At 37.6% G+C, this 16,485-nt stretch overlaps 1 protein-coding gene across 4 annotated transcripts in view; it reads left to right on the forward strand.

The window, feature by feature from the left end:
• The first annotated feature begins 3,822 nt into the window (after positions 1–3,822).
• The window catches only part of CWC22 (CWC22 spliceosome associated protein homolog), a 39,263-nt gene continuing 26,600 nt past the window's right edge, over positions 3,823–16,485 (forward strand). The window contains exons 1-8 of one of the 4 annotated variants that reach the window (XM_067298983.1): positions 3,823–3,861; positions 5,910–6,022; positions 8,219–8,286; positions 9,122–9,235; positions 9,339–9,596; positions 10,109–10,237; positions 15,116–15,284; positions 15,677–15,730. In XM_067298983.1, the coding sequence (XP_067155084.1) occupies positions 5,996–6,022; positions 8,219–8,286; positions 9,122–9,235; positions 9,339–9,596; positions 10,109–10,237; positions 15,116–15,284; positions 15,677–15,730 (819 nt within the window). In that variant the 5' untranslated portion in view covers positions 3,823–3,861; positions 5,910–5,995. Of the gene's footprint in view, positions 3,862–4,608; positions 4,624–5,909; positions 6,023–8,218; positions 8,287–9,121; positions 9,236–9,338; positions 9,597–10,108; positions 10,238–15,115; positions 15,285–15,676; positions 15,731–16,485 lie in introns of those variants that run through there. The other 3 variants (XM_067298985.1, XM_067298986.1, XM_067298984.1) reach the window with 3 other exon arrangements.

Consider the following 16,485-nt stretch of genomic DNA (forward strand, 5'->3'; position numbering starts at 1 on the left):
CAAAGCATCTTTCTCTGTTCAGATTTTACATTATGCTCTAGCAACATAAAAGGTCTGTAAAGATAGAACTATTCAGGGAGTTATTAAGAGTTCCGCACAATGAAAAACTTTATGTCTGTCCTTCCTTTTTGTCCCCAGTACAACATACAACTCAGGCATATGGCTGGGAGAAAATGTCATGCTGAGAGCAATACTGTACTATGGCTCTTGCCAGCTGAGCACATGGTTCCCACCACTTACAGTAAGAAAACCCTACGGATGGTTTAAAGCCATCTTATTCCCCATCACACTTTCTACTCCTTTTCTTAAGATGAAGGAAGCAATCTGGCCTGTGCTTTGCTTAGAAAGGGGAGGCAGGGAGAGGTGGGCAGCATAAAAAACAAATACAGAGTTTAAAAAAAAACACAAGAAGTAGACATTTTGAGAAACAATGAATTATACAACTAGTCTAGATTTCTATTATATACAGTGGCTGATCTACTTCTGAAATGATCAGTACTTTTATTTACATATTCCTATTGTGTTTTGCAAATGCTGGGGGGGGGGGGCTGATTCTTCCAAATGATAACATTTCAGAGCATCTGCTTATATATATGATAGGACATCGTTATGTCACTAGAGATCATCTGATGTGACAGAATCCCTGGTGGTAGAACCAAGCCCTGCTTAAAGTGAAACATAATTATGGTAATATTTGCAAGCTATATAATTAAGCATATCCTTTACCCTTGGAAAACGTGTAAGTCAAACATCCAAAAGATTCCATAAACAATGAAGCAATAAGGCCCCAGTCAGAGTCATCGTGCTAAGCCCACACTATTTGCTTTACAATATCAGGCCCGCAATTGTTAGGGCCCAACTCTAAAGACTCTCCAAACCATAATTCACTTTAAGCAAGGCAACATTCCCAGTAGATAATGAGCATGTTATAGTTCTGATCTTGCAAAGCAATTCATGGGACATAATGAGGAGAATGAGCTTTTATCAGTAGAATTTAAAAGCATTTTGTTTTAGTACAAATAGTCCTGTCCCAAGAAAATTCTCACAAAATAAATACTGCATTTCCATAATGATAAGAACGAATAAAACGTCAAGCGTTAAACACATAAACACAATTTAATATTTAATGCTCTCATCTAGTGCTCTGTATGCATGTATTTAAGCAATGACAAATCTAACAGTTACAAATTAAAGTTTCTTCATTATTAAGAGTAACAAATATTCCCATCCTTTCAGTAACCATCTTTTTTAATCAACATCTCAATCCTCCAAAATCAGAAGGCTTGCATCATTCCCACGAAGAGTACTGACTTACACAGGCATACATCAAACCCCAATGGAAGAATATGACTGCTGAATAATGAAGGTAGCAAAGAAATGTACTGAAAGGTCATTCAAAAAGTTAGCTATTCCAGCAATTGCATGTATGTGTGATCTGTTGTAAACAACAAATCATTTTAGAGATTCCTGAGAGTAAATAATTTATAGAAAGTAGCAAGAAGACACTGAAAAGTATACTTTGCAAAAAAAGCATGGAGCTTCAAATTTGTTGCCTAAACCATAAACATTACAGAATGAGTCAGCAGGAAGTTTCTAATAAATCACTATTGAAGGGATTTTCCTCAAAAAGAAGGACTGACTGAGACTTCTGCTTTCTAAGAGGTATTTTTCTTGCAGCATCTTCTGTTGCAGAAATTTCAACATTCAGTGGTGTTTTCTTAATGAAACATCTCCATTTTGCATTCTTTAGTACACCATTTTGATTTCACTGTCCATTCAGTATTTTATGGTGTCTTGAATTAGCTGGCTTTCTGCACCATTTCAATAACATCTTCCTACTGTTTCAGGAAATAATGCATCACTACATTTTTTTCCCCATACATACTGTTTCCCCATACTGTTGTTGACTGGAGTGTGAGACTTGGCAGCATCATAAAACGAAGTGGAGGTTAAGCCCCCTTTTCCCTCTTAGTAATCCTGCACCTGAAATTACCAGTTCAGCTATCTAGTCCCTTCTTCCTTTACAAGATTCAGGGAGGACTTAGGGAGATGTGCAGGTCTGAGAATCATAATCACTAAAAACGTCTTCAGAGGGGTTCACCTACCTGCAGGACCCAGGCAATGCTTCAGGGCTACAAAATGCATGGCAAAGAAGGCTACATGATCCCAGGAACAACCAGGAGCAGTTCAGCTTCAGGGTCCAGAGCCAGCACTGAACTGGCCACTTAGGCAGCCCCCGGGTGCTAAGACTCTGCAGTAATATTGATGACACCTCCTTCTGGACAGCTACCTTGTTAATAGGAAGTGAATGAACCACCTTCCCACAGCCATGACAGAAGGGTGCAATTGCAGGTGCAATTTGAACAGCAAGCAAAGGGGAAACAGGAACAAGACAACTACAGTGACACTCTTCCCCCCCCCCCCCCCCAACAGTTGCAGGGATACTGCATACCTACAGCTCCTAGGAAACAATCTTGTACATTGGGCTATGAATATCACACAGTCAAGTAAATTTGAACTGTGGGAGGAATGCAGGGAATGTATTAGCAGATAACACCACCACAGTATTTTTGGCTGTGAGTAAGCATAAATATACTAAGGGTCATCAGCATTACTCTGCTGTTGATGCGTTACTTCCTTCTGTTTGAAAAGGAAAATCGTTAGCAGCGTTTTTCCAACATTACTCCCACCTCTTTGCCACCTTCCCCGCTCAACAAAATCCCGTTTCAGTACGTGTGCATGTATGAAGACATGCACTCTCCGTCACGAGCAGGCTGTGGAGTCAGCTGTACTGTCACAAATCTCTAACCTCCCCAGTTCCCACCACGCAGCTCAGAGTTACAGATGTCCCTGCAGAAACCATCTGGCTCTTTGCTGAATTAATATTTTTCTGACCCTGATCCATACTGTGTCCTCTATGAGTTTATTTTCACTATCTCACAAAAGCTAAAAATGAAATGTAAGCGTTTTAAGACCTTACATAGCATTTTTCTCTCTTTTTTTTTTTTTGGCCTATGTGGCTCACAATATGCATTTAATTACTTTTCACAGTCCCAACAAACTTGTAGCTATAGCAAACCAACTTCCCAGTAGTGTGAATGAGTGATGCTCTATTACCTTAACCTTTCAGAGGCCAAAAAAACCCTTTAAAAATGGTTACCAGCTCTCCTAACGACATTATAACATTCAATATGGTATAATTACCATTGAATTGGTTATTACCATTGTAATAATCAAAATTCTGGACACAATTCTGGCGATGAGTAACTAGCAGCTCATATTTAAGCAACAGAAATGTAAGCTACAAGTGCAGGTTTTATTCAAGGGATGGATGTACTAAATTCATTCAGATTTTAGAGAGATGCTGGAAGATTTTGGAGAGATTCTCTTCCTTAAAAAACTTATTTTAAAACCTATATATTGGACGGCAACCTTGTACATTTGGTAGCAATGGAGATTTCTGGAGACTCCTTCTCAACATCAGCATGACAGAGAAATCCAAGCTGAGTTGAAATAAGCAATACACCTACCACAGATTCACTTAGACTCACTGCATCAGCTAATTTCCTGTCTTTTTTTCTGCAACGACCTCTACAAACATTTTTATTTTAAATAAAAGACTGAAAAGGAACAAAAATAGATGAGAACTGTAAACGTTCCTAAAAACGCACTCCTTGGCACAGCTTGCGGCAGCTCCCCGCCGCGGCCGTGCCACAACATGGCGGCGCCGGGGCCGCCGCGGCCGCGGAACTACAGTTCCCAGCGTGCACTGCTGCCCCCGCGCGCCACGGCGATCACGCTTCACTGTGCTCGGCGCTCCGCCCGAAAGTGACGCTGTTTCCAGTAGTGCCGCGGAGGGCGGTAGGTGCGGGGTGCGCGGGGGAGCGTTGGGGGGTTCGTGTCCCCCCCACCCGCGGGGCCAAGCGGCGGCGGCGGGTCGCTGACGGGGGGTGGGAGGGGAGGGGAGGGGAGGGGAGGGGAGGGGAGGGGAGGGGGGAACCGGCCCCGGCCCTGGCCCTCTCCCGCTCTCCGCGCCGGGGCCCCGGCCCGCCGGCCAGGCCCGGCCGCGGGGCTGGGTGGTCGCGGCCTCGCGGGGCGGGCGGTGCGCGGCCCCGCGGAGAGCTCGGGGCGGCCCGCGCCTGCCGGACCGGGCCCGGGCCTGGCGCTGCGGGCCGCGCCGGCGGGCCGGGGCCTCCGCGTCCGCCGGCGGGGCCTGGCCGCCGGGCCTCGCGGCCGGCCGTGCCGAGCGGCCTTGCCGGCTGCGCCCACCCGGGCCGGGCGACCGCTGCGGGCCCACGGCGGCGGTGCTGCTGCTAGTGAGCTCTCGGCTGCCGTTTTAAAATCTTTATCTCTTCCGACGTGTGCTGTATAGCCTTAAGCGGTCCGATTTAGGTGTGCGTGGTGGGCGGTTTTGTTTTAAGGAAGTATTCAAGCATGCCTCTAAAGAACGGCTTAAAACGCGGTGTCTGCCGCGGTGCGCAGCGGTGTCGGTGTGAGAGGCGTTTGCGGGCGCGCTGTGGTGGTGCCGCGGCGGTGAAATGCGGCCGTGGTCGGCTGGCGAGGGGCTTGGCCCTGCCCGTGCCGGTTGCTCCAGGTGTGCATTTGCCTAGCCTGCGCTAAAAGGTACCGAGCGCTAAAGGTTTCTGCAGCTCTTCGCACCTTCCCAGTGCATCACCACTGAAAAGCTTTTTTAACACTTCTGCTGGCGGTTGTTAGCTAGATTTAACCCCAAATACTGCTTGCCTGTAACTGCTAGATTAAAGATTTTTATTAATCTGTTGTTATTGGGAGTAATAGCCCTTAAAATTAGCAATAAATAAAAACAAGAATAAGAAAGTTCTTGTAACTACCTGTTTATTTTCAGAAATTTGGAAAATAATGTGTTGCTTTTGTTAATTTCTGTCAAGTGTGATTTGAAAATCAAAATACAGTTAAAACATACGTTTGCAAGCTAAAGGAGCTGTTTTCAGCCTTCTGCCTTTTCTTTTTACTCCTACTACAGATTTTTTACCATGATAACAATATGAATTAAAAACAAAGATTTCTTTTTTCTTTCCCTTGAACTGATGAGATACTGAGGGAATATCTTACTGGAGAGTATAAGCAGTGGCAAGTAGGGTCATAGTTTTGTGCCAACAAGATTCTTATCTTTGAGCTTTTCTAGTTGAGTTTAGATATTTTTAGGACATTAACACCTTTAACAGAAATAAGATGAAAACAAATATCTGCAGCCTCTCAGTTGACAGTCTGGCATATTATTTTAAATTTCCAGTGGAGCAGGTAATTTGTGTGGCTGAGAGATAGGCCTCTGCTCTTCCTGCTGGCTCAACTACAGGTTAAACTGCAAATTGTTGGGCCCTGGTAGTGTATTAAACCTCAATATCTCTTCATATACTAGATAAGAACTGTGTGAGCATATGCCCAGTTTTTTCCATAAGCAATAACTATTGCAAAGAACAGAAATTAATTCATTTGTTGGGCTGAGATGTTTGTAGGAAGCTTCATTACACCAAAATTCAATTTTAATTCTGATCTTTTGGCGATTATGCCTGATTGCAGCTCATGCCTCTCAAAAGATATTGACGCTTAGGTTAAATTTACATAAACTTAAGTCATCTTCTGATAGAGTAACATTTGTGTGCAAGAGAAGAGTGGAAAGAATCCTAGATTCTGTTTGTTTTAAAGATTCAAGTAGATTAAAAATAAAATACATAAAATCAAATTTTAAGTTACTGTTCTTTTTAAAAATAACTGTTCTGTGTTGGCAAAAGAATTATTCAAGAAGTGTATTTCTTGGAAAAATCATGGTAAAAATCATAACATGTTCTCCCTGTTTGTTTTACTTCTTTAAATATGTGCCTTGTGTATTGCAGCAGTAGAAAGGTTTGATTGTATTCTGTGTTTTGTAGGTGAAATGGTCTGGATACACTGAACTACACTTCGAATTTAGTCATTTCTGCATATTCAGAACTTCATTTAAAAAGTAGAAGACAAAATGAAGAGTAGGGTGGCACAAATAAATGTAAGTATTCTTAAATTCTGGGGTACTACAGTTTGTTTTTTTGTGGGAGGTTAGAGTATGGAAATTTGTTGTGTCGAAAGTCTTGTATTTATCCCTTAGCTTTTGATTCATTGCTTTCCCTTTTTGTTCCATTGGAAATTAAATTTTCTTAATACTGCTTGTTTATCGAAGATCAATTTTCCCCTTGCTGTTATTTTATTGTTTGGCAGTATATTTTAAAAAGTCCTGTTGTCGCACTTGGAAAGCATTTAACATTTAGCTGTTTTACCCAATGCTTGTGAGCATGTTATTGCTGTGTACCTCATATAAGTAGCAATGGCAACCTTTTTAAAGATGTACTTGCTCACTTATGCTGTACTTGTTCACTTATAATGTAGTCCTTTGTTTAAAAAAAAACAAAAAACTTTTGCATACTTCATTCATCCGCCTTAACGTTTTCCTCCTCTTTCCCAGATGCTCTCAGGTCTGACTGATCCTTTCTGATATGAATTGTGTATTTCTCCCTGTGCTCTTGTGTTTGACCCACCTCATTGTTAACACTTGAAGCATCATCTTTAAGTTGATGCCAAACCAGCATGATCTTTGGGGAAGGCTTAGGCAGAAAATAGTCTTCCTTTGTTGCCTCTTACTCTTTAATTATTCTTGTGTTACTAGTGATAGGATTTCTAATTGATGCTGCTTCAAATAAAACAGCCTGGATGTAAAATGAACAATATCCATAACTGATAGCAATTGGTTGCGGGAGAAAAGTTACTACTAAAGTCAGTGAATTACAGTTGTTAGCTAATGCTCTGTCTTAACAATGGATGTCCTGAACGTTGTTAGAGTTTAATGGCAAAAAAAATAAATGGTGAGAAGTGAATGAATGTGAAAACAGAATGTAAATAAATGGAGGAGTGGGGAAAAGGAATGTTGAAATATCAACAGTGATGTCAAAATGAAAAGATACAGAGACAGGAAGTGGCAAGAAATAGGAGTTACTGGCATTGCTCTATATGTGGTGGTTGTATTTCTTACTGTGAAAGGTATTTTCCTCTTAAAAGCTGTGTAATACATTTCTGAATTGATGGGAGTGATAATTTTTAGGAACGCAACAAGAAAAATTTAAATTCAAAGTTTTTCTTCTAGATTAATGGTTTAGAAATGGTACGTATGTCAAGTACACTAGATTTGAGGTGGGATAGCAGAACAGTATTGCTCTCTGTTTCTGGAGTTTGACCCTGCATAGGCTTCTTCATTCTTTTGGTTCCAGCTGTTCTGACTGAAGTGTTTTTTGACAGGGATGCTTGAGCAATAGGCTGATGTCTCCTCCTATCTTCCCAATCAGGTGATTATGATAGTCCTCCCTAATCTGTTTGTCAAAATAAATCAGCGAAAGTATACTGTTCAAACACTTTCAGTTTATCATTTTGATTGAAAGGAATCAAAGGGGAAGGGGAATGTAGCCTGCGGCAGGATGATTTGTCACAAAGAGCCAAGGGTGCCAAGCTCTTCAACAAACATAGCTGCTTTTGCAAGGAGACATGAGAACAAGCTCCCAAATAGTCATCCATTACATTATTTTACTCTTGTGAACACTTGTTCTGTTGTGTCTGTTCGTAGAAAAGCAGATGCAGAACTCAAGGGATCAAATCATCCTAAAAAGACCCAACTCTTCCCATCTGTTCAATGGTGATATAGTTAACATCAAGATTTTTTTTAATTTTTTTTTTTATTTAGATGCAGTATATATGCTGTCTCTTTCAGAGCTGTTTTTTACAGATTTCTTGGAAACTTAGGATACTACTGTGCCTTGTATTATTTTGGGGAGGAAAAAACCTTAAAGTGTGCTTTTTCGTTTGTTTTTTACCTTGAATTATTTCAGCTCCATTTGCAACTTTCTGAGCCAGGTAGAGTTTCTGTGTATTTAGTAATCCATGTTAATTTCCTCTTTTGTGTTTGTCCTTTTTCTCCTTGAACCCATGTAAGCTTTTAGCATCTACAGCATCCTGTAACAGGGAGTTCAACTGCATAACTACATGTTATTTGAAGAACCAACTCTCCTTGTTACAAGCCTGACTACCGTTAACTTTATTTGATGACCATTACTTCTTGTAAGGGGGGGGGGAACCAAAGACATACTCCTGTCTCAGAGAAATGTCTGCTCAAAATATTCATTATATAATGTTTGGCTTGAATTTCTTTCTTTTTTTAAAGCATGGTTACAGTTACGAGAGGAAAGAAAGCTACAGTTCACGCCAGAGAAGTTTGTCTCCAGAAGACAGGTAGAAATGGTTAACTTTTATGCCCTATAATAATTCTGTATACATACCTCCCATAGTTAAAATGCAAAAAATAGTCTGCTTTGAAATCTTTTTATGTATTATCATAAGTGATCATTGAAAAATAATTGTAGGTTTAATAGAATAGGTCTATTTGCATGTTGGTAGAGCAGTAATTAAATAGACTTGTTTTGCAAACTAAACATTTAAAAATTCTTTAGCATTTAATTAGAATGCCGAGGGACTTAAAAATGGAAATTAAATTCCAGCTTCTTGCTTGGACCCCTGTATTGCTGATATCACAATTCTCACTTTAGAGCAAGATTATGGATGCCAGCAGGAGATGCAGAAATGTCATTTGAAGTGCAGTCTACCAGGGCATGAGATGAACTGTTGGCAATTTTCTTTTAATTTCACATTTTGCTTGGAATGAAACTACTTGTACTAAACACAGTGTCATTTTTTTCTAGTAGTGCCTATTCTGTTTAAAGCTACATAAGCAAAAGTAGATGAAACAAATGGATACATATGTTCCAAAGAATACATAGTGCTGAATTTGCCTTTGGTAGTTGATGTTATTACCATTTAGTATTTAATTCTAAGTTCCAGAAGCAGCTTTCTTTTACAGTTTTTTTTCTTAATCTTGATAGTTTTTCTTTTGCTGGCAATGTATTGTTATAAAGTGCGCATCTTCTGTTGAATGATGTATGTATTGAGACTCAACATAGGGTGCAGAAGTGCAACTTCTTGTATATATGTAACAAATGATATGGCAAATATTATTAGTATAGCTTTACTAAGCCTTTTACTAAGAATTTGTGATTTGGGGTGGGAATAGGGATGCAGAGCGTGACAGGTCTCCATCTCCCAGAGAGAGAAGATACTCTGATGACAGTAGGTATGAGGAATATTCAAGAAGGGACTACTATGATGACAGAACTTCAGAAGGAAGGTGAGTATCAAGCTCCTTTTTTAATCAATATGAAGTTTTTTCTTTCATTTTAAAGAATAAAAGGTGAAAACATTTCACCAACATCTGAGTTGTTTCCTTTCAGAAGGATGGAAAGAGAGCGAGATAGACACCATGAGAAATGGGGGGAGAGAGAATCTGATCGAAGGAAGCAGAGAAAATTTTCGTCCCCGGATCGTAGAAGTCCAGAGAGGTCGATGCCCCAGAGCTCACTTCCTCATGATGAGCCCCCTTCAAAGAAGAAGAGAGAAGAGGTGGATCCAATCCTTACTCGCACAGGTGGAGCATATATTCCTCCTGCCAAGCTCAGGATGATGCAAGAACAAATCACTGATAAAAATAGGTGAGTTGAAGGTAACAGACTAGAATGTCTGCTGAAAAGTAAAAACCTAAAGGTTTTAGGGAATACTGGTGAAAATGGGATGCATTTTAAGGGTTATGATCCATCTTTGAAGGTGCAGGTTTATCAGAAGAAAGATAAGAGAAATGTTTCCCTGAAAACCTTTTCTTCTCCTCCTATCTCTAAAAATCTAGATTAGACTGGACCTGCTTATGATTAGAAATGTTATTGGAAAAGTGGGATACAGAGCATAAACATTTTTTTCAGAATATGTTAGAAAACTGAACATATCAGGTTATAAGATGTCTGTGGAGAACTACATTTTAGTACATCACGTTGGTTTGGTGGTTACTAGTAGCTATATGTACAATTGTGAACCAGTCTTCACATTTATGCAGTGTATATTTTTTACCTTATTTATTGCAGTTTACATTCACATTTGTGTATATATAAAAACTTACTTGATGCTATCTCAGATTTACCTGCATTAGTAATTTGTGATATCTTTGTAATAGCTTGGCTTATCAGAGGATGAGTTGGGAAGCCTTGAAGAAGTCAATCAATGGTCTTGTCAATAAAGTGAACGTATCTAATATAGAAAATATCATTCATGAACTTCTTCAGGAAAATATTGTTCGGGGAAGGTAAGCATCAAAATGTTTTAAAACAATTCTTGCTTTTCTATTAATATGTATACTGTTCATGTGTACATTAATATGTATGCTATGTATAGCGTACTGATACTAGCCAAAATTTAAAATTGACCTTTGTCTTGTCCTACACAGAGGACTTTTACTTGGAAAAAGGGAGGAAAAAAGGTATTGTATCCTTGGAAGAATAAAAGAGTACAATAGATGGTATATGTTTCATTTTCATAATGATTTTACCTACTCATTTTACTTGAATGACTTGCAATTTACAGGTGTCTGTGTCTAATTGCTTTTGGATTCATGGATTTTTATCTGTGGAGCAAATAACATTTTTTTGTCAATATTTAGCAAAACATTTTTTACTGCAGCTGTCTGACTGGATTGTTTACTGTCTTCATCTTTGCCATTGTAATGTGGAGAAAAAGCTATTGTGCTACTCCAGATAAGTACCTAATTATGGTGTGATGGCTTTCCTTGCTTTAATTTTTGTCTCTAGGTGTTAAAATTGGTTGTTTAAAAGAACATGCCTTTCTTAGATTGACTGTCACTTAAAAAAAAGAAAAAATCCCTGCTGAACAAAACTGTAAAGTCTGAATAACTGGTTTTAAAAAACAAAAAAAGTTAAAATCTTGAAAGAAATTCCCAAGAATCAATTTGTAATTCCTGTACCACTGTCCTTTTCATGTAATGTTTTTTAAAACACATTACAGAACCTGTCCAAACCATGTTTAATCCTTAGAATAGAGGTGCTTATGGAATCACAAGAAGTGAGTGGTTAATAACAGAATAGGAGATACTTCAGATAAAGGGATGATAGTCTTAATGTAAGCAACCTAAAGCCAAACATGTGGTTCCAGGTGCAAACTCTGTTGATTCAACAGTGGTATTATCTGTGTGGCAAGTTTTGCCAAGTAAAACAAGATAATCTCCAATAATGTGTAACCTGTTTTGATTATGTGCACTTCAGCAGTAAAGTCAGTTTAGACAGGAAAAACATCAGAGACCTGTCTTACAGCTGTTACGTTACCTATTTTGCTGCTTCTGGAGAATTGAGGTGACAGGATGGGAGACGTTACTGGGTGGAAACTACTTTAAGTTTAAAATATTGGAATAAATCTCCCGGCACATTTCCTGCACATAGTGGAAAAATAGGTTGAAAGTAGCACATCTGAAAGATTCCTTATTAGTACTGAATGCTTTGCTGATGTTATCATATTGGAATTTCATATTAGTGAACCATGCCTAATCTAGAGGCCTCTGTAGTTAAGAGGGCTCTGTTTTTTGCTTCTGTAAAAGTAATTCCCAATGAATAAAAAAGGTTATTTCAGTTAGTTTAAAAAAAAAAAAAAAAAAAAGCTTAAGTGTAATTTGGAGGACTGGTCTGACCAAAGCTGTAATCTTTTTATACCCCTGGCTGACAAATCTATGTCAACCAGCAGAAGCCTGTAATGTTCCCGGGGTTTAATTTATGTCTACCTACTGCAATTCCAAAGTAACACAGACTCCAGGTCTGTCTTGAAAGTTGAAATTTTTGCTGTTTTCCAGAGTGTGGATGAACATCCTGTCTAAAGTTTATTGAATGATAGTATAATTTGTTCTATTTTATAAAGCCTGGTTTTACTAAAGCAAATGATGGAGCACAGAAGACTTCATTCTGTGCAAAAAGTAACATAAAAAGATGCTGCTGTATAAGCAGGAAGCAAATATATTAGTTCTGTGGAGAATATAGTGCATTTATACTTCAAACATTTGTACATCCTCTGTCAACTTAGTGTCATAGATCTTCTCTTAAATACATTAACTTTTGCAATAATCCTATATGCTGGGAGAATAGTGGGTTTTGGTGTGTGTGTGTTTTGTTTTTTTAATTTACAAATTGATAATGATCTGAAGAATACAGCTACATAATGCTGTGCAAAAGAGCTGAGAGAACTTGAAGTGCGCTAGGGTATGTACCAGAACTTCAGCTAAATCACATGGTGTTACACCATCGTGGTGTATCTCTCAGCTGACTAAATCCCATTGGTAAGAAAAGGAAAAAGCTGGGTTTACAGAATCTGCTTCACAAAGCTTTATTCATTTATACATTTATTTATTCCTTAAACTAGCATATCATGTTTTAACAGGTGGTGCGCTGTGTTCACTTCGCTATTTTAGTAGTCGGGTTAGTTCATTCAGTAGTCATTTAGGTAGGTGGATAGTACTTTCTCATATTGGGTAGACATAACTGCAGAAGGTGTGGATATATCCATCCTATCCATATGCCTTCAGGTATATAATCTGAATACAATTCAGAAGTCAAAACTTAAGCATCTGGGTTTTTTGACTAGTTAACGAGGAAAATAATTTAGAAGTTTAGAATGAGTGTCTTGAACAGTACCTTGCCAACTCAAAATTTGCTCAGTGCAGTGTGGGTAACCTTTTGTAGAACAGGATTTGGGCCTAAGTCCTGTACAAGTCACCTGGACATTCCTTTCTTCAACTTGCTTTTGTTTCTGTGATCTACCATGAGAACTGAATATCTTTGTCCAAACAGTAAATATTAGATGCTTCTGATCATCTTTTTCTACTTAAGGTCTCTCTGTACTTTGCATCTTCCTTATGCTACCTTTTCAAAAGAGAGAGAACATAGTCTTTCAGAAAAGTCCATTTTGTTTTCAGTTAGAATTATCACTGCTTTTAGTGAATAGATTTCGCGTCTGTTTTTCATAAGTTATAGAAATAAAGTTCCCTTTCAGGAGGTGTAAAATCAATTTTAATCCTCTTCTGCATTTAATTTTCTAATTTTAAATAAAATTTAAAGTGTGACAATAAATAGAAATGAAGTATTACAGAAAATTGTAATTCAGAACTATGTAGTAATCTTTGTAAACTAGTTTTTGAAGATGGATATAATCCATAAGTAGTTACCAAAGTGCTATCCTCAAAAATCTAATAGAGATAGCTTGCCTATATCAGAACCATTAATACATGCAAATAGAAAAGTACTCTTTTTATTTGAAAAAGTAGTATGCTTGGTTTTCTTTCGATTGTTATGAAACAGAAGTAACATGTTTTACTTTTAAGAACAAGTAGTTATTTTACATCTAGAATTAGACATTTTAGAACTATCCAGAAATTTGTTATGTTCCAGATTGCAACGCTTTTCTTCTGTCATGAATTAATAATGCACTGTTACTTGAGGAGGAAAGTCTCCTATTCTGTTCCTTCCTTATCTCCAAGGAATGCATTATTTCAAGTTTTTAGTACCTGATCGGAAGATGAGAATCTTGCAAATAGCATAAAAATAACAAAAGAGAATTAAGTAGTTACCAAAATTATTTCTGCTAGAGGTAATAATGAAGTCTTAAATAGTCCATTTTAGAACTGTTTTTTATTTGCATGCGTTTCATGTCCCCAAACGTATTTTTTGTGCAAGCAGTAATACTTAGTTTAGTTTACAAAGTAAGTATGGTAAATGTTACTAGAATTCATTTGTTTGTGGAAGTTTCTTGTGTGTACTTTACTTTATAAGCCGTTAAATCTCTCTATATGGAGCTATTCAAAAAATCATAGGTGGAGAATGGCATCATTTCCCTTCTTATTGTAAATTTTGGCTTCTAAATTAATGCAAAAGTACATAAGATTTAGAGACAACTATAAAAATAAGAAAACTAATATTTACCTAGCTGTTATGTACTGTTCCGAGTTTTCCAAGTAGGAGAGTAAATATGATCAGAACTAGAACACTTGGTTTGTAATCCAGAAGTAATTAGTAGTTTCAAAATGAATTATTCTGTTTTTGTAATATGAAATGTGTTCTGTTGCATTTATCAACTCCAAAATAAGTAGGAATAAGCTCATTGTGCAGTTTGCTTTTAGATCTATGTAAGACCTCTTTGGAAGATAAACAGATTTCAATAGACAACAGAGAAGATAGACTTGAATGCCAGTATGCACTGTGAAGATCCAGATTTGGAGGGCTTTCTTTTTTCCATTTGTTCTTTTTCCAATTTTTTCACTACTCCAGTGGGGTAATATAACCAAAGTCAAATTCTGTGTCCTAAAGCAATTAGAAAATGCAAATCTAAGACAAATTCTCAAAGGTTTTTTTTCAAATTTAAGGTTAATATAAATGTAGAAGAGACATTTATTATAATAAAATAACCATCAGCTCTTGAGCCCTCTGTTTCTATTCATTTAGCCTTTTAGAAGTAGTCTTTTATATTCAGCTCTCAGTTCCAGGACATAATTATGATGTTGAAAATGTGCTGGTTCATCTGAGCAAAGCATTAAAAAGCCCTACTTCACTGACTGTTCTGATTTTACTGAACATTCATTACTCTTAGGTAGGTCTTTATTGTTAGGGGTATTGTATGACATATAATTTCTAATTCTTAGAAGTTCCTTTTACTCCTTTAGGTTATTTATTATACTGGAGTGCAATTCTGTGTTCTTCTTAATAAGTAGCAGAGCGGGTGATTTTACTGTCACAAACAGAATGTTGTTGTTTTAACTGAGAAACAGCAAGATCGTATAAATTCTGAAGCTTCAAAGAGCTTGTGTTGTAGTTAAAAACAGGATAGTTGTAGGATTATTTCTACAAGATGAAGGCTTTAAAAATGTTTATCTTTTTAAAATGTAATTCTAGTAGGAAAAATATTTGAAAGATAAGATATCAGTTTAAGAATTTCTGAGCCCAGACACATTTGGGCAGCATCTTGGAAAACTCCATTTGTTGTGCAATAAACTTTGTGAAAATGACTGTTATTTGGTATTTTTATACTATTCCAACTGTATTCCAGCTATTTTATATGATGCATACTGAATGAAAATATTTAATGTTTTCATTACCAGAATAATCTTCTGATTCTTAAACTCATATTTTTACAGGGGATTGCTATCTAGATCCATTTTGCAAGCTCAGAGTGCCTCTCCAATTTTTACCCATGTTTATGCAGCTCTTGTGGCAATTATCAATTCAAAGTTTCCAAATATTGGTGAATTGATCCTCAAGAGGTTGATACTAAACTTTCGCAAAGGCTATCGCAGAAATGATAAGGTAGGTAAGATGTAAAGAAGCAACATGCTGAAACTTGCAATTCTGCTGTGTTAACCTCTTACCAACTGTGTTCAAATCATATGCTTCAAAGGAACATAGCCAACACCTGTGGGTTAGGACCTATCATTATACATGGACCTACATTATACCAAATACAGTAGTATTAGAGTATTGTGAAAGCTTGCTAACTTGTATTACGTTGGTACTGTGGTACTCTTTGTTTGAAAGTATGCAGTCCTAATTGAAGAATAATTACCAATATCCCTCAATAGGTATTTTCATGATTTAATTTCAGATTGTGATGTGCACAAATTTATATAAAGAATGTCTGAGCTGAAAATTTTTTTTCTGTATAAAATAATAGAAAATTGTGGCACATATTTCTTTTTCAGCAACTCTGTCTAACATCTTCAAAGTTTGTTGCGCATCTGATGAATCAGAATGTGGTAAGTTACTTTTTCCACCTCAGTCCAAATTCTATATGGCTGTTTCTTTAGCTTGAAGACAGCAGTAACCCAGGTGAAGATTTCTGCCTGTTCTAAAAGAAACCTGAGCTCAGATTTTCTGTGAACTCTTGGTGCTTGCTATAAGTTCTTAGGACTTTTCTGGAAAAGACATTGCATCTGGTAATTTCACTGTGCAGTTACCACAGGATTGGGATATGTGGGATCAGATGTAGACTGAATAGGCACTTCTATGCTTCTACGGCTAGAAGGATGCTTTTCGCCTGTGCTCCAGAGCTTGCCAAAGTTTCTAGATATGTTTGGGCTAGTATTCAGATAGTTTTGGATGTAAAGCAAGCTTAGTCTGAGGCTCTGTCCTGCAGTTAAGTTTAAGTTGGTGGATCCAAAATCTAACAGAATTTGCTTGCAGCATTGACATCTCATATGGACATAAGTGTCTGCACAGGCAGATGAGAAGAAACTGATCTGATATATTCCATTTGCTTATATACCTGTTCCTGGAAGACCTGATTTGATTATAGACCTGATCCACTTAAAATAAAAATATTTAAGTCCAGCATTTTTTTGTAATGTGAGCGTTATTTGCTCCTTGGAAATACATTCCATCTTTTTCCTAATGACAGTTCATTTTTTCATTGCTTGCTTGTTTGGTGGAAAGTAGCCACTTTTCAAAGTACAGTCACATTCACTATGAAGTTGGTGCAAGTATAGGAAGCAAAACTGTTTGAAATTTTAAC

The sequence above is a fragment of the Apteryx mantelli genome, chromosome 6 (assembly GCF_036417845.1).
Source record: "Apteryx mantelli isolate bAptMan1 chromosome 6, bAptMan1.hap1, whole genome shotgun sequence".
Taxonomy (NCBI): domain Eukaryota; kingdom Metazoa; phylum Chordata; class Aves; order Apterygiformes; family Apterygidae; genus Apteryx; species Apteryx mantelli.